Source organism: Ailuropoda melanoleuca, chromosome 6 (assembly GCF_002007445.2).
Source record: "Ailuropoda melanoleuca isolate Jingjing chromosome 6, ASM200744v2, whole genome shotgun sequence".
In the NCBI taxonomy this organism is placed as follows: Eukaryota; Metazoa; Chordata; class Mammalia; order Carnivora; family Ursidae; genus Ailuropoda; species Ailuropoda melanoleuca.
This window is the reverse complement of record NC_048223.1, coordinates 56,218,889-56,243,070: the sequence shown is the minus strand read 5'-3', so window position 1 is coordinate 56,243,070 and position 24,182 is coordinate 56,218,889. Positions and strand designations below refer to the sequence as shown.

The following is a 24,182-nucleotide window of genomic DNA, read 5'->3' as shown; positions in this document are numbered from 1 at the left end:
ACCCTGGTCCATTGGTCTCGAAAGTGATTTTGGTTCATGGTCCCTCCGTATTGTGGTTTACAGACACCAGAGACCCATCAGAAACAGTCACATAACTATTTCCATTTACGGAAGCATGGACTCGGAAATTTGGCATCTCCATTCTGTGTGATTACATTCTCTGTGTCTACGCTGTTGTTTCTTCATCCACAGGGGAAAGGCTGCCCAAACCTGACCGAGGAAAAATGCGGTTCCACAAAATTGCTAATGTCAACAAGGCCTTGGATTACATAGCCAGCAAAGGCGTGAAACTGGTGTCCATCGGGGCTGAAGGTAGGAATGACCCTGCCCGCCACGCTGACCTCCCAGTGGAGGGTGGGTGGGCCTGCAACTGAATGGACTCCTCCCACCGCCCTCCCACCACTTACGGTGCTTGCTTCATATCAGGGTGTCCGGTAGGCTCTGGGGTACAGAGATGAGAACAAAGGTACCATGAATGGCAGACCAGGCTCTAGGATTATTTGTAAAGAATAGAGTCAAATATAATGCCATCTTCTTCAACCTGATTATTGGGCTGAGAAAGAGCTTAAGCTCCCCGGTGACTCTTAAGAAGAACGAATTAATAGGAGGCAAGCGACCTCTTCATTCTCTGGGAGATTGGGAGCCCCGGTGAGTTTGGCAGGAGCTGAGACGACTCTGATTCTTACTGTATACACCTGAGTACCTTGAACTTGCCCCACCTGGGGAGCTCTGGAAATACCACGGCGATGATGAGCCTGTGTTCTCTGAACTTGAGTACTTAGAACCTTGGTGCATCTAGTCTTTAAGCTTTGGAAACTCTTGGGTTGTTTTCAGTGATTATGCATTTGCAAGATATGTGCTTATTATTAACTCAGAATTCATTTAAACCAGAGACATTTGGTTATGAATATTGTATAACTAGACACACTGTGGCACTTACGAAACATGAACTGGTCTTTCCATGTATATATATATTTTCCAACAGCTCTCAAGTCAAAACTTACGGGAAACGTACAAGCTATAGGAAAAATTTATGCACTGATTACTTTATCTTAACACAAATTCGTTGTTGTTTTTTCTTTCCTAAAGAAATTGTGGACGGCAACGTGAAGATGACACTGGGTATGATCTGGACCATCATCCTTCGTTTCGCTATTCAGGATATTTCAGTTGAAGGTAAAAGACATGGTTGAAAATCTGGTTGTATTAGGCTACTTAGAGTAAGTGTAAATTGAGTTTATAAAGTAAAACTTAAATAGGGCTTTGTAAAATTGAACAGTCATTTACATGATTTAATGGAAGATACGGGAGTTGGGTTTTCACAGGTTTTTTATTTGTGTGGGAAAGACCCCATTCATGGGGGTGGAATCATTTCGGAAAAGATGAGCACATGTTCAAAACAGAAGCCACTTTTTAAAATGAGCATTTTTTGAGCTTTTAACTGCGTATTATACTCGTAGGTTCGCAACTATAACAGTTCTGTAGACTTGCAGTTGAAACGTGTTTTCTTTCAGGTGCAAAAAAACAATCTGTTGAAATCTGAGTGTATTCATTCACCCTCCCTCCCTACCTTCCTCCTCTGTCTCTGTCTCTTTCTTTCTGTTAACAAAATCTCCCTTGTTACTGCAGCTTTTGGCCTGACAACTGTTCCGTCACTATAATAGAACCGTAGTTCTTGGCACTGCCACCCAAGACGAAAATCTTTAGTCTTTTACGCCCACAGTACTCCTAAATATTTTGATGAATTCAGCACTGTTGAAAAGTGTCAAATTGACATTCTTACAATTAGAACTTTGCCTGTTTAGCCCTCAAATCACAGAATGTGTAGCTGCAGAACATATTTGAAGGCAGTCTGAATTGTCTGGCCAGTCAGCGTCCTGCACCTTGGTCACGGAACGGTGAGGGGAGAGGCGTTGTTTGTAATTCTCGCCGGGACTCAGTACCCTCTGATGCGGGTCTTCTTAGGTGATGTTAGTTACTAATCCACCAACAAACATTAAAAACCAATAATGTCCCTGCTTCTGTGCTGGATGGCAGGAAGCTGACAATATTTACCCTTGAGGAATTTGTTTTTTTAAAGATTTTATTTATTTATTTATTCGACAGAGACAGAGACAGCCAGTGAGAGAGGGAACACAAGCAGGGGGAGTGGGAGAGGAAGAAGCAGGCTCATAGCAGAAGAGCCTGATGTGGGGCTCGATCCCAGAACGCCGGGATCACACCCTGAGCCGAAGGCAGACGCTTAACCGCTGTGCCACCCAAGCGCCCCTACCCTTGAGGAATTTTTGACCCACTTAGATTATTCCCTCTGGCACGGAAGCCCCGTTCGTGTCACCTAAAAATCCAAGTAAGATAGTCTCAATAATTCAGGCTCAGAAATGACAGCCAGCTAGAATTAATAAATAGTCTGAATTTGAAAATTTTCATACAGTGTGTTTTATTAAAGTACATTCATTTCATTCCAGTGAAAATAATAAGATGCTTCTTAAAAGTTCTTGTTTTATTAAAAAACAGTAATTTGTAATAATTTTACCAGTTTTGTATACTTCCAAATTTTAATATGTAAACAGTTGATCCCACCTTAAAGAACAAATACTGTTTTAAAAAATCATGTTCACACAATTGCATTTGCTAGAGTAGCAAATCCTTTTCCCACAAATATTACAGAGGTTATTACAGGTTTTTTTCTATCGGTTACAAATTTCAAATTAGTTGATAATACTAATTTAGAACTTGCTTCTAGTTCAAGTGTAGCTATGAGTGGTATTATCCATTATTCATTTTCCCTAATGTGATCATTAATGTGCCCCAAATAAGATAAACAAGTCACACTATTTTGTGAAATATGACAATTTAAACATGCATTAATCTGCTTTTCCAAAGACTGAGAAATGAAACACCCAAAAGTGGGAATTTGATTAGCAAAGTCCGTAGATCTCTTCCAAGTAGGTATGTTTCGGAGGTAGTTGGCTGACTTACATTTTTATTGTATTCATTGTTTGACCTTTTCAGAGTCATTTCTTAGTGACCTCGCTGATCTGTGGAGGTCTATAGAAAGACAGTCTGGGTTTGTGTTAATGACGTGTAGCATGTGCAGAAACACATTGTTATTACGACTGAAGTCTCTGAGGAGCCAGTCTCCTTCCACAGAACGACGGATTTCTTCCATGAGATAAAATGAGACATCAATACACCTGCTAATGAGGGAGGTCCCGATGCACATGGATGGCATTGCTTGGTGCATCTTGTGGTATTTTGTTATGGAATGATAAATGGCCCTACCTATTTATAATGTGCTTTTCTCATCCATGATTTTGTGTATGGCCGGCTTCGGTGTAAGCTGTCCTTGCAGGGAGTGGCAATATAATAGGCACCACCTTGTAGCCTGGTTAGGAGAACCTAACAATGGTCTTGGGTGTGGGAGAGAGAGTCCATTTGATTAGATTAGCCAATGAACTAAGGAGAGAACTTTGACGTTCATCGCCTAAGAGTGTTCAGACATATTCAGACAGAAATTAGGTGAAACTCCATGACTGGCAAATTTTAACTTCAGTAGCAATTATGAGATTGTATTGATCTGCTTTACCTCTGTTTACTTTTCTAGCCTAAATTTCATTTCAACTTTGTAAAATACAGTGCGTCATTCCCTCCTGATGTACTTTTTCTTATGAGTTATATTGGTCAGGTAACATTTGCAGCAACATGGACGGCACTGGAGGAGATAATGCTAAGTGAAATAAGTCAAGCAGAGAAAGACAATTATCATATGGTTTCTCTCATCTATGGAACATCATAAGATAGGGGAGGAAAGGGGTAAAGAAAGGGGGGGGTAATCAGAAGGGGGAATGAAGCATGAGAGACTATGGACTCTGAGAAACAAACTGAGGGCTTCAGAGGGGAGGGGGGGTGGGGGATTGGGATAGGCTGGTGATGGGTAGTAAGGAGGGCACGTATTGCATGGTGCACTGGGTGTTATACGCAAATAATGAGTCATCGAACTTTACATCAAAAACTAGGGATGTACTGTATGGTGACTAATGTAACATAATCAAAAATTATTATGAAAAAAAAGAAAAAAATTAGTTACATTGGTCGGGACCCCAAAGGCAGGCAGTATGGAGTTCCATTTTTCAATGTTTTTACCAGTTAATATTTGAGTAAAATCTTAGGACTTTCCGTTGTTTCTCTTAATATGATTTTCTAGAGAAGAGACATGAATGAGAGTCATTCAGATGATTCCTATAGCACATGAAATTTTGGGAGTGTGTTTATTTCAGCTGGGTTATGGGTCACAGGAAAGTCTGAACTAGAATGGACAATGGAAATAAATAATTACAGAATACTTTTTACAGAAAAGAAAATCAGCTGAGTCCTTACTAAAACGGAAGGCCAGGGCCCAATGTTAGTCAAGAGTCCACGTCTTTACAGGGGTTCTCTAAATTGTTAACACTTGAATACAGGCAGAATCCTAGATTTTGGGAGTGGTTTTGAGGAGCTGTTTGGATGCATGTAACTTTGGGTCCTCCAAAATGCCAGAGCCCGGTGGGTATTAGACACTGTCTTAGCTTGGGCTGCCATAACAAAATACCATAGGCTGAGTGTCCTGACCAACAGAAATTTATTTTCTTGTGGTTCTAGAGGCTGGGAGTCCTCGATCAGGGTGCCAGCATGGTCCGTGTTTGCTAAGGACCTTCATTCTGGCTTGTAGATGGTCACCTTCTTGCAATCTCCTTCCTGGCAGAGGGAGAGGAAGAGCTCTCTTCTCAGAAAGACACTAATCCCGTCATGGGAGCTCCACCCTCATGACCTCATCTAACCCTAATTGCCTCCCAAAGCCTCCATCTCTAAAAAAGGTCAGGGCTTTAACATAGGAGTTTGGGGGGATACAAACATTCAGTCCAGAACAGACGTGCCAGAGCTTTGTTGCAGGAAATGCCTGTGAAGAACCAGAAATGGCCGAGAGAGCCATCGGGCCGGTGCACCTGGCCAACCCCTGTGCCGGAGAAGGAGAAGGGAGGGCTGCGGGGAGAAGGGTCTGCACAGCCCTACGGCCGCAGGCCTGTTCAGGCAGGCCGATGGGAGCCCTTCTGAGGAGCTGCACGGGCACAGGAACGGCCGGCCCAGGGCCCGCCTCCCGCCCTCAGCGCCGGGCTGGAGTGGCAGGAGGAGCTATGGCCTCTGGGGACGCCGGCGTGGCTTCCGCGCAGCCCCTCATTGGCCTGCCGTGCGCTACCCCGGGGGCCTGTCGTCGTTTCTACTGGATCACAGCTCAAGTGGCCCAAGCTGGAGCAGACTAATACAAGCCTTTCGGTATTGTAAGAATCAGCGGGGGAGGGCGTCAATCTGAGACGCCGCGGCCTCTGTGAATGCTGTTGACCTAAAACCGTGAGTCGAACGACCGGTTAGCGAAGTCCTAGACTAGTGAGTAGTGGTAGTTTTTAAGTGAAACTTCGAAAATATGATTAGTTGCCAATATCCCTGCGGTCTGCTTTTCTGTCTGTGATGTCACACCTTGTCGTTGCTCCTGTGTCGGCCTGTTCAGGTCCCTTCAGTGACGTCAGAAGTCCGTCCCCGTGAGCAGGGCCCCGGCAGAGGTCGTGAGACGCGATGACGCATTGGGTGGTTGCCTCCCGGGAGGCCGTTTTGTCGAGGGCCTAAGCGCTGGGTGCATTAAGCAGTGAGTACCTCCGTGTGGACACTTTTTCTTGGCTGTCATTACAGAAACCTCAGCCAAAGAAGGCCTGCTGCTTTGGTGTCAGAGGAAAACCGCTCCTTATAGAAACGTGAACATTCAGAACTTCCACACCAGGTGAGCAAGCAGGGCCCTGGGCTGCTTGCATTCTCACTGCGGTCCTCGGTGGCCGGGAGGGCCCTGGTTACGTGCGCGAGTGTCTTCCGGCTCCTGTCTGAGACGTGTTTTGCGTCTGCAGTGGACCTGAGACTGCAGCCTCTGTGATGCTTACGATCTCTTGGGGGAACACGTCTGATCAGGGTTCGAGGTGCTGGGAAAACAGCACCGTGCTGCGAGGCACCCCATTGGGCCTTACAGTTTGGGGGTGTAGGCATGCCCCTCACCGTGGCCTTCCCCGGCTGCTGGGGGAGGCGGCAGGCGTGGCTTCTCGGCAAGGACACCAAGGCGGAGTCTGCATGTCCCCCTGATGTGCTGTCTCCACCCCGATGCCTCCCTCTGGGCTACACGGAAGGACGCTTCCTCGGCCAGCTGTGGATGCTGGGGTTCGAGAGCAGGAGGAAACTCATGTTTGTAAAATGACAGGAACCTGTGTGAATGAAACCTGAATGTAATCTCAGAGCGTGGGGTCCCTCCTCACGCGGGTCTTCCACCGTTATCATTTGTGAGTAGAAGAGTTGTCTGTATTTTCACCGTTTACATGGTGGGTTACCCGGGAATAGAAACGGGTCCCCAGCCACCATGGATAATCAGAGAAATGAAGGGAGGAAATATGGGGGAGGTTCTCCTGGGTTAGACAAATATGAGAGTGTCTACCAGGCATCAGGCACTGAGCCAGGCCTAGCGCGTACAAAGGTGGGGAAGAGGACTTCTCTGTCCCCCCAACACGCTGTCTCAAGGATAGAAGGAGCCATGAAGGAGAAGGCAGGCCTTCTGCCAGTGTGAAAGTCAACTTGCTTCTGGATGACCTTCTCACCTTTCCTCCTTGGGCCCAAGATTGGCCCCAAGCACTTCAGCTGTGTAGCCCCTGGGGTTTCTTTCTTCCCCTACACTCTGAGGAACAGAACTACCACTCCCAGTCCTTGGTGAACCCCTGGTCACCACTGGCAAGCTCAAAGCCCGGGGTTGTCTAGAGAACAGTTAGCGCAAGCATCTCTGGGGAAACAGACCAGGAATCCAGGTCCTCTTTGCTGGGTCCCTGGGGCGCTAATGTGTCTTTGCCTTTTTGAAAACAAGTAAAGAACGTTGTGAAGACAGAGGAGTCCCTGGGAGCTGAGTGTACTAAGGATCTTGGGGGGAAGTGCAGACATCCTTGTGTGTGGTTATTGGGCAGACCCTGCAGGAGGGCCGACGTGGGACACTGAGAGGAGAGAGGGAGGACGGATCAGGACCCGAGGGCACTGACCGGGGAGGAGGGCAGGTGTGGAGCAGAGGGCCGTCTCGGGTTCTCGCAGCCCAGAACCAGCATGGGCCGGGAGACAGGGAGGAGGCAAGTGTGGGCCTGGAGCTGTAAATGAAGAGGGGCCCAGCAGACCCCAGAAGGACCCCAGGAAGAAGCCTGGTGTTCAAGGAAGGGACCACAAGTCACTGAGTCAAGTAGGGACGGAGGAACAGGGGGCCTTGTGTGCATGTAGTCAGACAGAAGGACATGAGGGGCCGTGCGTCCCACCATTTCCGGCCTGCGTCTGACCAAGGGCAGAGAGCCTTGCTGCTGCTTTCTCTCCGCTAACACGTGTTCCTGTTCTTCCGACCACGGTGCAGCTGGAAGGATGGCCTCGGACTCTGTGCGCTCATCCACAGACACCGGCCCGACCTCATTGACTACTCAAAGCTTAACAAGGTCACTTTGGGTGCCTGGCATGCCGTGTCCGCTCTGCCCCTCAGCATGTCGTCCTGCAAGTGAGCACATCAGCACTGAACTTGAATGAGAACACACAGGCTGTCACCAGCCATCTCCCTGCTAGCCTTGCACGCAATGCAGACAGGACAGGCAGCCAGGAAAATACTTTGATAATTATTTAATTACTATTAAATAGGGTGGGACAAGACCCAAAGCCAAGTCACCCTTTTGGCTCAAATTAAGATGTTTTTTAGAGATTTTACATTCCCAGATTGTAAATATGAGAAGGGAAGCATATATGGGCTTTTTTGGGGTGGGGGAGGAGAAATGTTCAAATACTCTAGGTCTTCTTTTTAAATTCCCTTTACCTTTTCCGAAGGATTTAGTTGCAGACATTTTTACTCAGAACTGATTAACTTCTCACACGAGGGGCATTTGATCATTACCTTGCGATCGAGAAGATATTCGTTGTGGCTTTAGAGAAGAGTGTTTGGGGGCACCTGGCTGGCTCAGTCAGAAGAGTGTGCGACTCTTGGTCTCGGGATTGTGAGTGCGAGCCACACGTTAGGCGAAGAGATTACTTAAAAATAAAATCTTAAAAAAAATTTTTTAAAAAAGAAAACGGTTTTCGTTATTAATTTTAGTTTTGCTCTCTTTAGAAATTCAGCTGATGACATTTTAATTCTCTCTTTCAGCTTAAGCTTTCGTGTACTTAAGTTTCAAATAGTCTCAGAACTCTTTCTTCAGAAAAGTAGTTTAGAAATATAATCTGTGATGGAAGCCTTGTGGCAGGCAGTGCACTGCCCTGGAAATGATGACGTGTACAGGTTTAGGACTACAGGCCTTGCCTGCCCCGAACACGTCGCCGCGAGTCCCTCTGGTTGCTGGTGTGCTCCGCCGGCCGCTCCCTTGAGTTGCCGTGTTGTGGTGTGGGTCCGTCCCCGCATGCCGCCCCTACCTGTGTGCCGTGTTGTGGTGTGGGTCCGTCCCTGCATGCCGCCCCTACCTGTGTGCCGTGCATGGTTGTTGGAAAGGTCACTTCTGCCCCCTCATTCATTGTCACTTGCTCGTTGCTCACTGCGGGCCTGTCTCCGATGACTGCGGGGGGAGCTCGTGAAGAATTGACTTGCAGGGAAAGATGAGTCCTACAATTCCGTGACAGAGGGTTGCCAGAGGTCCTCAACTTTTCAAAGCCCATATTCTCCTATTCTGGAGTTATTTTGAGACGTTTCAAACATGGAGATGGTGTATGTTTTTTTCAATGAATCTCTATCTCAATTGCAAAATGAAGGGATTGTTCTAGATCGAACTAGTTTCGTGAGCGCATTAGAATGGTTGATTTTTATTACGAATGGTCAACAGACCTGGGGTAATTGGCTGTCTAAGATGAGCGAGAAATGATAGTAATGAGCAATAGCAGTTAATACTTACATAGTTCTAGATTAGACTCCGTTATAAATAAATACATATGTTTATTACATACATACGTATATACTCATATGTATGCGACACATGCATATATACCACACATATTCGTATATGTATATTAGTGCACGTTCTGCTGTGTATGTCACATATACACGCACCTTCCTTCAGGCTTCACAGTGCCCAGTGAGATATAATGCATCCGTGCTGTTACCATCCCAGTGTTACAGATGAAGGGGTGTGGAATTCAGCAGTCTGCCCAAGGTCACGTGGCCAGTTACAGTATAAATGAGACAGTGTTCACAGAGTCTCAGAATCCATCTATTTTTAATGCTGAAATTTTTCTTATATATTTAAAACAAAAAATCTTACTCAGCAATTTGGCTTTATAAACACATGCATAAAATATGCAGGTAAGGCTCACATTATGACACGGCTGCTTTAATGAAATGCTTATATGCTTTGTTAAAACATTTACGTGAAAAAAATGTTTTGCCTGAAATGTCTACTCTGTGAGTCCCGGAAGCTTACTTGGGTTTCTTCATTGAGCCTCCCGCATGTGTTTTTATTTTTTTTTATTTTTTTTTTAAAGATTTTTATTTATTTATTCGACAGAGATAGAGACAGCCAGCGAGAGGGAACACAAGCAGGGGGAGTGGTAGACGAAGAAGCAGGCTCACAGCAGAGGAGCCTGATGTGGGTGGGGCTTGATCCCATAACGCCGGGATCACGCCCTGAGCCGAAGGCAGACACTTAACCGCTGTGCCACCCAGGCGCCCCCTGCATGTGTTTTTAAAGCCCGCCCTTTTACAACTGCTTCAGCCTCTTCAGATGGACGAGTTGCAGAGCACTGTAGTTTCCAGAATGTTCAAATGGCTTTGATGTCAAAATTCATTAAAGCCGTCCCTGGACTAACAGTACTTTTCAGTTCGATTTTCTATCTTAACTACCCCTATCCCATTTCATGTTCATAATGACATCCTAAGTGTATCAAAACAAGAATGTTAAATGAGTCTTTAAATTTTTCGGTGTTTTGGTTATACACCTCTGGTTAAATTTATTGTATTATATATGTATGCAAATATAAATATACATATTTAACCAATTTCACAGTGAAGATAAACATAATCTTAAGAACAAAAATTTCCTCAACAGTTTTCATGTACAATTTCAGTCTTTTGCATCCTAGAAGATAATTTTTGCTCTTTGTAGCCATCTTGTGACCTTCTTTGGGGATCCAGAAGTTTCACCAGCTGGCATGTTTCCCTCTCTTTACCCCTCAGCTTTCTTATATTTAAAGCAAAAGCACTGTACTAAATGTTCTCCGGGATCACCTTCGAGATCTGGGAATTGTCTGTTTCATGATTTCTTCTGGAATCATTGAAAGGTTGTTACCAATAGAGTTGAAAATCAGCTCGGAGGTATTCTGAGTGTTCTTTCCAGCCCATGAGGACATATCTGACAGCTTTTCTCCTGTCTGCAAGGCAGTTGTCCACTGAAACCTTGGGCTCACGTTCTATGATTTGGAGTGTGCATGTGTTGTGTGGGCTTCCTATCAGTTTGGGTGTTTCTCTAAGTGTTTGAAGCAACTGGAAAAAGATAAGAAGGAAAACTACTTACACTCTTATGGTTCTGTGCATGGAAAGGTCTCCTCCTAAAAATGAGGTGTGTGAAACACGTTATTCATAACTGCTGTTCAAAAGGTATTTTCAAACAATGGTTGTGCTGTTTTTCATGCAGGATGACCCAATAGGAAATATTAACCTGGCCATGGAAATTGCAGAGAAGCACCTGGATATTCCCAAAATGCTGGATGCTGAAGGTGAGAGGAAAATTGTGTTTACTGACTAAAGTCTGGCCTCGTCGTGCCGTGGCCGTGCGTGGGGGTTTGTAAAACTCTGTAGCCAAGTGACATCTGACGATCTTAGGAATCTGAAGACGTTCCTGTCATTGGCCACGGGGGTGTGAGGGGCATTTGTAGCTCGTTCATGAGTTCTTTTTGAAACTCCTGCTCAGAACCACGCCAGCAAAACTAGAGTGAAAGAGGTTGGTGAAAGGTTCAGGTTTGGCAAAGAAATGGAGTGCTTTGGTTTGCGATCTGCAAAGACAAACTTACTTTTTTTTATTTTTGTAACAACGCACTTATTTTTCTTACCACATGGAGACAAGCTTAGCAAATACATCTTCTTGTGAAGTGCTCAGGACTCCACAAGGAAAAACATCCTTCCTTCCAACCAGAAGTTAGAAGAAATAGAGAACATGGGACATTTGGCCATCCGCGTACCTCTCGAACTTCCACGTTCGATTTTGGGCCTAAGTTAAATTTAGTTTAGTTAGATCTGGGAGAACGTCTAACCATTTTACAGCTGAGCATCGTGCTTGCTGGGGACTCGTTCCAGGTAACCTGTGCGCCCTCTCTGTGATACATTCGCATGCGGTGTCCCTACGGCACACCATAGAAAGCACAGGTACGGGGAGACCATCTCTTCATTTCCCCTGTCGGTTCACTCACCACTCAACAGACACAGATTGAGTGCCTGCCAGGAACGAGCGAGGTACTTGGGGAGAGAATGAGATGTGTAAGGTGGGGCCCTGCCCTCAGGGAACTCACGTTGCTGTGTTTGTTGTTAATACTGTTATTCCATAATGGTCCATTTCTTCCCCTAATTGGCATTGGCGAAAAGCAAAGAACTTGATTATAGTCAGTTGTCAGTCTTCTGTTCCTCCTCATTTTTGGCGATTGCATTATAAATTATCATAAACTAGGTGGCTTGAAGCCACAGGAATTTGTAGGCTGTAAGTCTGAAACCAAGCTGTTGGCAGGGCCATGCTTCCTCCAAAGCCTGTAAAGCAGGTTCCTTCCTTGTCTCTTCCAGCTGCAGAAAGCCCCATGCATTCCTTCGCTTCTGGTAGCATCACTCTTCCCTCTCTGTCTGTATGTCTCTTTCCCTCTCTCCTGTAAGGACATCAGTTATGTTAGATTAAGGATCCTCCATACCCCAGCAGGACCTCATCTTAACTTGATTCTCTCTACAACGGCCTACTTGCGAATGAGGTCCCATTCACAGGTACCAGGGGTGGGGGATAGGACTTCAACATATCCTTTTAGGGACACATAACAGTGACCTTCAAAGCAGGATTCTGATTTTACCCATTCATCAATTTAACCATTTTAACAAACACCTGTATTACTGGGCATTAACCCTTTAATACACTCCTCCGAATCTGTTGATGGTTTTCAAAAACTCTTCAGAGGGAGAGAGTCAGTCAAGTAAGGAAGCAACAACATAGAATAAATAGTTCCTTTTTCTAAGCTAAGTCTACATTTGCGTAGCATCTCCTTCGACCTTTCCGTAGAGTAAGTAACTACGCAGAGTTTACCCACTCGAATTAATAGCTAGGATACTAAAGGGAGGAGAAAACAGATGACATTTAGTAAGTTAATGCCTCCCTAATACACTGCAGTCGAGGGTGAGTTCAGGGTCACCACCATTATTCTTCTGGGCTGCTGACGTGCTTCTTAGTCGGTACATTTTCCCTTAGCCTCTGAGTCCCAATCTGGGCGTGTGTCCACCCTGTGAATCCTCCCAGGCCGATGAGATGCACTGGTATGCCTTCATTTCCTCCTCCGTTGTGACACATTTTCATCTATTTTCTTTTCCTTTCAAGTGTTCAGAAAAATGCTTACGTACTATGATATTTGCTGTGTCGTTTCTCATAGGAATCTTCTAGCAGTCATGAACTTGACTGACTTGGGTGTGGGGCTCATTGTGACTGACAGGACTACCCAGCAGGTCCCCCGTGCGTAACCCTCTCTGTATCCTCACTACACCTGCCCTTGGACTTATCACCCCCACGGTGTGGTGTTAGCGTGCCCTTGTTTCGGCCGCGTCCCCGAGCTGGCCGCCTTCTGTCAGAACGCTCGTCCCTCCGGAGCAGCCTTGCCTTCCCGCCTGCTGCTCTTCACCTCACCTCCTGTCATTGTGTTGGGGCCTGAACCCTAAGTGGGGATTTTCGAGGTGCTCCTTGGGCCCGTCTCCCGTGAACTGTTGCCCGTAGTAAACACTGGAGAAATTTGTCCTCCTCTTAAGCGTCTGCTGTGCTTTTAAAAGGGTCTGGAAGTGTTTCTCTATTTTCCTCCACAAACTTTTCCCTAAGGTGAGCTCCGGGCTTAGGTTCCTGCGTGTGCGGGTTCTGTGTGGACTCGCAGAGGGGATCTTTGTCGACCCCCGGCCGTCTGTGTGTGCAGCGGGAGACCGTCTCGGGGGATGCTCTGTGCTGTGCATCCTGGGGGCTCCCGGAGCACCGATTCTGGCCGTGGGTGTGACCTCCTTGCCCGTTGAGGGCTCTTTCTGGGCTAGCATGTCCTTCTCTGGCAATCCTCAAAAGTGCACAGAGAGGAAGGACTTCGTAGGTCCGAGTTCTTTGACGGGAGCCAACGTTTTAACCGCGAAGTGTGGGAAGGGTGCGGGGGAGAGACGCGAGGCTGGGACTCTTCTCCGAGGCAGCATTTGGCCGAAGCCGCGGGTGCTAGAACATCCGGCAGTTAACCTTCTTTTCTCCACACAGATTTAGTATACACTGCCAGACCCGATGAGAGAGCCATAATGACTTATGTTTCCTGTTACTATCATGCTTTTGCTGGTGCACAGAAGGTGAGGATGTAAAACATGGATCACCACTCACCCTTCACCTTCTGTGTCTTAATTTTTTTCCCAATTGTTTTTCTCTTTTCCCCTCTCCTCCAAGTAAGGAGACCTGTCTGGTTTGAGGAGGCAGTCATTTGTCTTTTTTAGTCTAGTTTTCTTTGAAACTTACTTTCTGTCCATGCAATAGTATGCCGTTCATGTTTGTTTTCCAGAAGATTCCATGCCGTGACACAACCCCACATCCTTTCTAGGCATACCCTCTGAAAACCCGGTGACTAGGTTTCTCCCTTTAGGGAATTACAAGGTCTCTTTTTAACTGCATTCTATCCAGTGACAGAACCGAGTTTAGTTAAAAAGCAATTCAGCAAACAATGGTGTCGCCAGAGTGGAAGTAGAAAGGTTGTGTGTTCGCACGGTCCTGCTTTCTCTTCCTGCTGGTGGTCTCGGCAGCTAATACAAACGGTAGCAACAGTCACAACACGTGCAAGCCGTGTCTATCCTTCTCTCTAGAGGTTTTGTTACCCTTGGTGATTTCTGTAAATGGCAAGGTAAGTAGGCACAGAAGGGGTTAAAAGCCACGTTCTCTCCAGTGAATCTCATCCCCCTAGGAGCCAGGGCTGTTCACAGAGCCAGAAAGCTGATGGTTAGGAAGGTGGGGTGGGGTGGGATGGGGAAGGGGCAGCAGAGACGGGGCCGTGGGGCACTGCCAGTGTTCCCAGCATCTTGCAAGGGGACATGTGTTGCTCAGAGCAGCAGTGACAGGTGACCTGGTGCGGTCAGCAGACAAGTGGATGTGGGCCCCACGAGTTTCATTAGGGTGTGATAACAAGCCCTGATACGCAGCACACGGTCCCATATTCATGCCTTGACTGCACTTTGAGAAGCTCATCCCGGGACGGGGGAGGCAGAAAGCTTTAGCTTGATTTTATTAAAAAAACAAAACCATGCTGGTTCCCGTCATTCGAGTCCTTCTGCTCACAAACCACGTCCGTGCCGGAGAGCCTTCCCGAGCTTTAGCGTCGTGGGCCCCAGACACACGCACAAAATGGATCGGTGTAAACCAATCTGTTCTTCCCTTTGTTCACCCTGGTTTCTACTCTTCATCTGTGTGTGTGTTTGTTTTCTGTGTTATTTTCCCTCCCTTCAGACATTGTGAACACTCCCAAACCCGACGAGAGAGCTATCATGACTTACGTGTCCTGCTTCTACCACGCGTTTGCGGGCGCGGAGCAGGTATTCAGCACGTGTGGATTGGGGCTGCCGGGCGGCTCTCCTGCACCGGTTTTACTTGTGTGTGCGTGTGTGCGTGCGCGTACCTGGGTGTGTGTCCATGCGCTTCACATCTTACCTTGGAATCTAAGTGTGTTGTGATGACCTAATACGCCAAGTTCCAAACTGTGAATCCTTTGTGTTTTTTAACAGCTTTAACTTTAGACAGTTCCTAAAATGTTGTTGTTGTTTTTAACCTTTCCTTCCTTCTAAGATACTGCTTTGATTTCGTTAGTTAATTATGGGAAACATTGGTGCTTTAGGAACAAAAAGTGCCGTGAGAATGGCGCCACAGTCATTGAACAGTGATGGGGAGATTTGACCAAGGACAAGTGAGCGCCTTCCTGGTGCCCCTGGTTCTACTCCGCCTAGAAACTGCCTTCACTGTTCAGTGATTTGTTCTAACATCTTTGAAGACCAATCTTAATTTAATTGAAATAGTGGAGGGATGACTCAGAAGAATTCACATTTCTTAAGACACACGTTGTGGGTGAACGTCCCTCAGGTTTCCCCTTATTCACCTGTCTCTTGCCCCTTCACGTAATCTACTTGGAGAAAACGGATGGACCGGGGGGTGGGGGGAACACAGTATGTGTCATTTCTATGACCGTCACCAGCAAATGATGCTAATTGCAAATGGGGCTTTAGGGGCAAGTCTTTGGGACGGGCTGGAGGCCAGGAGGGGCAGCTTACCCTTCCTGATTCATCACGTGGTCGTGGTTCAGGGCACTGTGCCACTCCTGGCCCTTCATGAAATGACGACGGAGAATTCTGCATGCCTCGATGACTTCTTGTGGAGGTCAGACAAATCTTAAAGCAAGTTTAGCTCTGTGGAAAGGTCCCATCTAGCAAGTTCTGCGCATTCATTTCAGGACAAGAGGGCTTCAGCGAACTTGGTGCGATGACAATGTATATTCAGGACCCCGCTATTTTTTTTTGCTCTGATTCCCAAAGGCTAATGTTATCTAGAGGGTTCTGGCCCCAGAGTCAGGATGTCAGTAGAGTGCTCAGGTGGACATTCAGGGACGGGGGATTTCGGCTTCCTTGACCCACATATTTCTGTCACTAACTTGCTTGATGTTTTACGAAGCTTGTGTTTTAGACTAATGGTATCTCCCCATTATTCCCCACAGTACACTCAGCCTGCCGTGTAAGTCTGTGTAAAAAAGGTGTGAAATGACTCAGTGTTCAACAGCCATACCCTCAGTCTTCCTCCACCCTAACCCTGAATCAGCACGCCATCTCCTCATTTCCTCTCCTGCCCCACCACGTTCCGTTCTGTGCATGCGTGTCCCTGTCGACGGAGCTGTCCTGTTTACCTATTGTGTTTTACAGGCCGAGACAGCGGCTAACAGGATATGTAAGGTTCTTGCTGTGAATCAAGAGAATGAGAGGCTGATGGAAGAATATGAGAGGCTAGCAAGTGAGGTAAAGGAAGCGGGTGCCCGGCAGTCCTGTCCATTCCCACCCAGAGGGAGAGGCACGGAGGGGGACACACCGACTGTCAGTGTTTTCTTCCTTTGCATTTTTCATCTCGGACAGAAACAAAGTGGAAAAATGCACTTGATCTCAGAGGTTGCCCATCTTGTAGCAACATACTGATTGGCACAAAAGTCATCGTGGTGGGCTCCCCAACCGCCCCAAAGCATAGAGGTAGTTTGCATGTTTGCAGAAGTGGGATGTGATCCCATGCTCAGCTCTACACCGATGGGGTTGGACACCCCCAGAGGACACCGCATTACTTTTTTCCCCTGCTTCATTGGTTACTGACCTCACCCAGCATGCCCTCCATTACTCAGCACCCCTGCTCCACGCAGGAACTGGCCCAGCCTGTTGTGAGACGCGGCTCAGCTTTGCGTGCGTGTCTGTGAATATCTAGAGGGAGATATGGGGAAGACAGAACCCCCCATCCAAGGTGTTTGAGCATGAATTTCCATGATGCCGTCTCCAGCTCTTCAGCCAGATTCTTGGTTAGAATAGCACTTTCCATGTTGCTCTTCCTTTTTTCTGATTAGAGCATAAATAGCAACGAACCAGTCTTGTCACTGCTGCTGCGTTGCTTTCCCCATGCAAGGGGTGGGCTGAGTGAGGGGCACAGCCACACCCTGTCTGGGTGGAACTCAACCACAGTGACACACATCAGTGACCAAATGATTTTTGCTCTGACTTGATTTAGTGGGTACTTGGTCTGTCCTGGGAAAAGCATAGGGATACTTGGAGTAAATCTTCCAAAGGAGTGGTTAATAGTAACGCAACCTGATGATACTGACTTTTTGTGTTCATACTGCTGCTATGGGAATATTCAATTTGGCAGCATTGTTTGCCCCAGGGACCAATGTCAGGGGAGAGGCATGACCGGGACCAAAGGACAGGCACTCCTCAGTAATTCTGTCCTTCCTTTTCTTCCCTGGTCCTTCATTTATCCTCCTCAAACCCTTTGACTATGGGTGTGTCACCATTTTAGCAGATTTTTATTCTTACCCGCTGTCATTTTCCAATAATCCTGAGTGTCAGTTATTAGTAGCTTTTCAACTTGCTCATAATTTGAGAAAAGGGAGCATATATACTTCATCCTTAGGAATTCACTACCATTTTCCCTTCTATCATGTGGATTTCCTCGAAAGCTAGATGATAAATTAAAATATACTTTGGCATTGAGTCAGTCCCAGATTTACAGTACATCTTTCTGGTCAATAGATTCATGAAATTTGAAGCTTCTTTAAAATATAATTACATTTTAAGTTAAACCCAATTCTTTGCTGATTTCCATCCCATGTCAGGTTTCTGTTTTTCATTGGAAAGCTCCATCTGGCATTTGTCTGCTAATGTCTGGTCCCCGAGTTTCCTGTAAATGTCACATTCTTGTGAAACATGACTTGTGCTGACTTTCAGTTTTGACCTGTGTGCGGGACCGTGGGGGTGATCACCAGTGGCCGTGGGGTGGGGTTGGGGGGACACGGAAGTTTTCATTCATGCCTCAGTGCGTGTGCGTAGAGATGCTGTTTTATCCTGTCCCCTCAGTCCGGAGTATTCTATTCCTACTCTGTCATTTTAGGAACGTTCGGTGGAATCCATTCCAATTGTCAGGTGCTTCTGTTTTTTACCTGGGGGTGGGGGGCCAGGGTTTGCTGGTGTCTCCAGCGGTGTTTTTGTGTTTTGGGAGCAGCTGTTGGAATGGATTCGCCGCACGATCCCGTGGCTGGAGAACCGGACCCCCGAGAAGACCATGCAGGCCATGCAGAAGAAGCTGGAGGACTTCCGGGACTATCGGCGCAAGCACAAGCCGCCCAAGGTGCAGGAGAAGTGCCAGCTGGAGATCAACTTCAACACGTTGCAGACCAAGCTGCGGATCAGCAACCGGCCGGCCTTCATGCCCTCCGAGGGCAAGATGGTGTCGGTGAGCGCCCACCCCCGTACCTGTCTGCTCCCGAAGCCTGTCCCCTCATGGGCTGCCCCGAAGGCCACACCGGCTTCTCCAGGTCCTTTCAGCCTACGGATAGGATGTGGGTCCTGTAACCACGTCCTTTGGGTTGTTTTTTCCCCACCCGCGTGCAGTTCTTGGCCCCGCCGCTCCTGGTGTGGTGCCTTTACGGCACTTGGCGCGCGGCCCTCTGCCTCTCCTGCCGTCCTGCAGCCTGGCTGTGTCTTCCCACCGGGCCTCCAGGCACCTGCATCACGTGCGCACTTTCACCTGCACGTGGGACCTGGTCACCTCTCCGTGGGCCTCCCTCCCCGCACAGTTGGCTTCCCTGCTCTCCAGAGTCACGCGCACCCGCACCCGGGACTCGAGAACCGCACACATTGCCACCTCCTCTGCTCCCCATGGCGCAGTCCCAGCCCTCGCTGCCCTTTGCAGCAGATCATCCCGAAGGTGTCACCAGTGGTGGCCCTTCTCAGCTGCTCCCTGCACCTGTAGTCCTTTTCCTCTTCACCCTGCTGCCCCCCCCACCCCGGCTTGTCCCCTCTGGAGACCGGAAGACCATTCCCATTCGGCTCAGGGGCCCCCCATGGTGACATTCCGGCTGTCGCTTTCATTTCCATATTCTCTGTCACTCTGACCGCCTTAACCACGCCGCCACCTTGAAACTCCTTCCACTCTTGACCTTTCTGTTTTCTTCTGACCCCACGGAGTCCTCCATGCCCGGCTCAGAGCTTTGCCCCCCATCCCCACCCCAGGCCATGGGAGGACCTCTTCCAGGCCTGGCGCTGACCCTCTTCTCCACCCTGTACCTCCCAGGGGATCTCCCCTGGCCAGTGGCTTCCCTTACCGTCTGAAGGCCAGTGCCCACCCAGCTGTGCGTCTCCAGCTCTGACTTCTTCCCGAGTTCCAGGACGTCTCAGCATTTCAGACCCTACCTATCCCTGAGCCCCACTGTGGCATGCTCGCCTTAGCAAATGGCATCACCACCCTAAGTTATGGACGCCCAAGCCCAGGTGGCATCCCAGGTTCCTCCTTTCCGTCACCTTCTTGCGTGGCTTCCTCAGTGGGCCTGTTGGCTCTGCGTCTAGATTCTGTCTCGAATCTGTGCCCTACTCTCCAGCAGACAGCCTTGCCATCTGCTGAGCCACCTCTATCTCTCTCTCCCCCCCACCCTCTCCCCCCTGCCCCAGGCCCCGCAGTGCTCCTCTCACTGGCCCCTAAAATTCACTCTGTCCACAGCAGCAGCTGGGCTGTCTTAGAAATGGAAGCCAGAGTGTGTCTCCCCTTCTCAAAACCCTCTGGTGACTTCCCAGAGTACTTAGACCAAGGTCCAGATTCATGAACCTGGCCTAGAGGATCCCGTGTGATCTGACCCCTGCCGCCCCTGTCTCGGCTGCTGTGCGCCACACACAGGGCCAGCCCCCACCCAGGCCTCGGCGCTCACTCCCACCTCTGCACGGAACTGGGTTTTCTGTCGCTGAGGTGCTTGGCTCAGATGCCGCCTCAGATGTGTCTTCTCCAAGGGACCTACCTGAAGGAGCCCCCACACTGGGCTCTCAGCGTCACCTGACCCTGTTTTGTTTTCACCTCAAAGCTGATCACTGTCTGCAATGACCTTGTTTAATTACAGTCGACCCTCAAACAACACGAATTTGAACTGCACGTGTCCACGTACACGTGGATTTTTTTCGATAAATACAGGCCAGTACCGTAAATGTATTTTCCTTTTGATTTTCTTCATAACGTCTTCTTTAGTGTAAGAATACAGTATGTAGCACATACGACGTACAAAATATATGTTAGTCAACTGTTCACATTACCGATAAAGCCGCTGGTCAACAGAAGGCTGTTAGTAGTTAAGTTTTGGGGGGTCAAAGTTGACAGGTTGACTGTCACCTGTGTGGGAGGTTGGCGCTCCTAACCCCCGTGTTGTTCAAGGGTCAACTGTACTTATTTCTTCTTCCTCCCCCGACAACCACACAAGCTCTCGGGCAGGGAACCTTGTAGGTGTCATTCATGCTTCTGTGAAAGTCTCTTGCCCATGCCCAGCACGTTGCGCAGCGTCCAGGAAACGGTTGTTGATGGCGGGCTGGCTGGATAGTTGAGCCCAGTCACTGATTTGAACTGTCCCTTGGATGCATATCTTTTTTGAGCTGGAGAATTTAAGCCCTGTAAGCCTCTGTCCACATCTGGACGAGTATCAGGTATTTACTGGCTGAGGAGAGCAACCATATTAGTTTTAAAAAGGCCCTGGTGATAAGTAAGATCTTCCAAAGCCAAAACAGTGGAGTGGTTATTTGGGGGCAGAGCAGGGGGAAAGCAAGGAGAAGAAAACACAAAAGAAAACCTGTCAGACTCATGGCATTTGTAGAAAAGCCGGAGGCCAGAGGGTAACAAACTGGCCTTCGCTTGTCCTTGAACGCCCCCAGGACATTGCCGGTGCCTGGCAGCGGCTGGAGCAGGCGGAGAAGGGCTACGAGGAGTGGCTGCTGAATGAGATCCGGAGGCTGGAGCGTGTGGAGCACTTGGCAGAGAAGTTCCGGCAGAAGGCTTCCACGCACGAAACGTGGGCTTACGGCAAGTGCACTGGCCTGGGGTTGGGTTCCTGGAGAATCAGAGTTGAGCCGTGCACAGAGCCACAGTGCGTGGCGTTTACTCTCCCTGCCAGTGACCCTGTGGGCAGGTGTCCCCACCCCTCCCTGCGCTGCTGTCCCAGTACTAAATTTCCTCAGGAGGTGGGTGGGGAGACTTCCAGTGGAGCAGATAATGTACTTTTTCACAAAGTGGCGCTCAAAATGTATCCTTCCCACACTTACTTACATAAGCCCTGGCCTCCCTCTGTCTTCCCCCACTTCGTTTCATTCGATCCACAAGTGTCTGTTTATTCCCTGTCGGTCACACCGCCTTGGCCCCGAGGCCAGCTTCTGCTGCTAGAATGTTTATTAAACGCCACGAAGCAACAGAAGTTCCCGTGTAGAAAATCTGCTTGGAAGGAGGAGTGCAGGGGATTGTTTTCTACAGTCTCAGCTTCCTTATTTCACTTACATTCATCCTCTTCTCTCAGTCCTTGCAAGCATATCTCTTTCCATAGCCATGATACTGTGATCGTATGTATATACGTATATATGTATATGATTTTTTTTTTTTTTTGGCTGTCTGCTGTTTGCCGAGGTGGAGGAACATAACATTCTCCCCATCACATCATCTGTTTTCAGAAAGGTCCTTTGGTTCCCTTTTGCTTTGGTGTCGATCGTTGGTACTACCCAGCAAGAGGCTGAGAGGCCCGGGCCTGGAGCCAGGCGGGTTGCCGTCCCAGCTCTGACACTTGTGGCTCTGGGCTTCGGAGGAGCTCCTAATCTCTCAGTGCCTCGGTGTCCTCTTCATGGTGGAGTATGGCCGTAATACCTCCAACATAGGCTTTTGATGAAGATCTAATGAGTTCACAGTATAAAGTATTTAAATCCATATCTGGCATATAAGAAGTGCTGTGTTGTCGTTGTTAAATGTATGAACGTTTGCTTTCCATTTCTAGCTTTATAGCATTAAATTCTTAAAGGTCATCAACCAGGGAATAAACGTGAGTCCATTTACAACCACAGCAGTTGCTTGGTTTAAGAAATATTTGTGGGGAAATAGGTGGAGGTTCAGAGAGAGAAACTTCTAGACTTGTTAGGAAAGAAACCACAGGATATGTTTAACCACAGAAAATAAAGCTTTCCAACAAAAAGATTTGGGGTCAAGGTTGAACTGAGGGCAGGCTGGTTACAGTGCAAGTCTCTTGTCTAACTACCCCAGGTAATTCTTGTAAACTAACAATTACTAACCTAACCGAGCATCACACACTAGAAAGTCAGACACTTGTTACTCGGGAAGTAGGAGGAATGGGAATCTGTTATTTCTCCTGGACTCAGCATGCTTCCCTGCCTTGTGTGCCGACACGAGCTTTTAGAGCACAGAGGGACTCGGTCAGCATTCGCACAGGTACAGCCCGGACACCGATGATAACAGCACCACTGGCTTCCCCCCTTCTCTTGGTTCTTGGGGGTCATAAGCATCACCGAGAACTTTGCAGGTGCCACGAAGCTGATGTGGGACGTCAGAGGATTCATACCCCTTCTGCAACCCTTGCAGGCAAAGAACAGATCTTGCTGCAGAAGGACTACGAGTCAGCTTCTCTGACCGAGGTCCGGGCCCTGCTGCGGAAACACGAGGCCTTCGAGAGCGACCTGGCGGCGCACCAGGACCGGGTGGAGCAGATCGCGGCCATCGCGCAGGAGCTCAAGTACGTGCCGTTCTGTTCAAGGACGCAGCTGCTCCCACGCGGCCGTGCGGCTCTGCCCGCCTGACCCACGGGCCATGGGTACAATGGAAGGATTCCCTGGAGAGCGTCCCTGGAGCATTTCCAGGGCAGAGCAAGGCTGGCCTGCCTTTCCTTCCCTGTACTCAGTTTAGGGAAAACCAAGCTGGAGGCCTCTGTGTTTCTAAGTGGCTCGACAGCCTTCAGCTTTGCGGCTCTGGATGGGCTGGAATCCCCTTGCCCCCATCCACAAGCACCCCCCAGCCACACTGCGGGCAGCTCTGCTTCCAAGAGGGTGAGCAATGAGCCTGGAGGGCTGGGGTCCAGCTTGGAAAGGCCACCCCCCCCAGGCTGCGGTGCAGGACATCCACACACCAAGTTCTTCGGGGGAGGAGACACCACAGCCCCACTTTTTCTGTGTCACCAAATACGTGCTATTTCATTTGCATGTTTTTATTTTATGGAGGGACCAGCATGGATTGAGTCTAGGCTGGTGTAATCCTGAGGGGGAGTTCTCGGGTCCCACTTGTTGTTGGATGCAGCCCCTGGTTGTGGGCCCCCTCCGGGGAAACACCTCCCTGCAGTCTTTCGACACCTTTTCTAAAGACCCTCGCCCCCTTTGGATAAGTGCCAGATTTCATCTCCAACCCCCTTCCCCTCATTGTCATCACAGACACACCTGCGGAAGTTTCAGAGCCAGAATTACATATGGATAACTGCCACAAAATAAGTTTTGAAAACAAACATTTACTCTCCTATGTTAGATTTTAAAGCTTTCATGTTGCTCACTTTTGACTAGAGCGAACTCGTGAACTAACAGATACGGCCTCTTTTAAGAGTGTCCTGTTATTTTTAGTCTTGGTAGATAAGCTTGTGTTTGTGGTCCTCATAATCCAGCTTGTGCGCTAGGCTTGTGGTCTTGACAGGAGCGTGCTTCATGAATGTTGGGTGTGTGGCTGCCTGTTAACAATTACAATTACAGTGAAAATAAGGGATGAAAGAAACTCAAGCTATTTAATGCTCTGTAACCGCTCCCGTAATTTGGAATGGTTTTAAGTGTTGCCCATAAAATTTAAGGAGTAATTTTGTGTTACTCTTCCTGGTAGCCCCCGTGTCTGTTTCTTCCCCATCCAAAGAGGCACCACATACAAACTTAAATCTACATTCATCTCGGTGTATCTCTTCCTTGTCCCTTTTACCTTTCCTGAGATAAAATCACAGTGCTTGTGTGGCTCAGTGTGCACAGTTTTGCAAACCCTCACTCCTTGAGAGCAGGTATTTGTAGAACTCTTTGTGTGAACTTTGCATGAATTAGAAAAATGAGAAATGGATATCCCCCTAAAGGTTGTGATGGGGAACTGAGTTTTGGTGTCTCCGTTGTGGAGCCATGGAAGGATCTCAGGTGGTGGTTTTTAATTCCTGAAGTCTTTCTTCTCTATAATATTTGTGTTTTGAAGAGCCACAGCCGTTTTGACTTTGTACTCAAGGCTGTGCAAATTGCTGGTATGTTTTGTTTTGGGGGGCATAGCAAGGAGCACGAGAAGCTAAGTGTGTCAGTCCCGTGAAGGGTTATGTGAATATAGAAAGCTGCT

At 48.1% G+C, this 24,182-nt stretch overlaps 1 protein-coding gene across 1 annotated transcript in view; it reads left to right on the top strand.

Annotated features, from left to right (window-relative positions):
* ACTN2 (actinin alpha 2) overlaps nucleotides 1–24,182 on the top strand; it is a 64,033-nt gene that overhangs the window by 26,900 nt on the left and 12,951 nt on the right. The window contains exons 3-12 of the mRNA XM_002928596.4: nucleotides 193–312; nucleotides 1,090–1,176; nucleotides 5,722–5,809; nucleotides 7,451–7,529; nucleotides 10,695–10,776; nucleotides 14,751–14,836; nucleotides 16,208–16,300; nucleotides 18,039–18,269; nucleotides 20,723–20,870; nucleotides 22,425–22,575. Coding sequence (XP_002928642.1) covers nucleotides 193–312; nucleotides 1,090–1,176; nucleotides 5,722–5,809; nucleotides 7,451–7,529; nucleotides 10,695–10,776; nucleotides 14,751–14,836; nucleotides 16,208–16,300; nucleotides 18,039–18,269; nucleotides 20,723–20,870; nucleotides 22,425–22,575 — 1,165 coding nt within the window. The remainder of the gene's footprint in view (nucleotides 1–192; nucleotides 313–1,089; nucleotides 1,177–5,721; nucleotides 5,810–7,450; nucleotides 7,530–10,694; nucleotides 10,777–14,750; nucleotides 14,837–16,207; nucleotides 16,301–18,038; nucleotides 18,270–20,722; nucleotides 20,871–22,424; nucleotides 22,576–24,182) is intronic.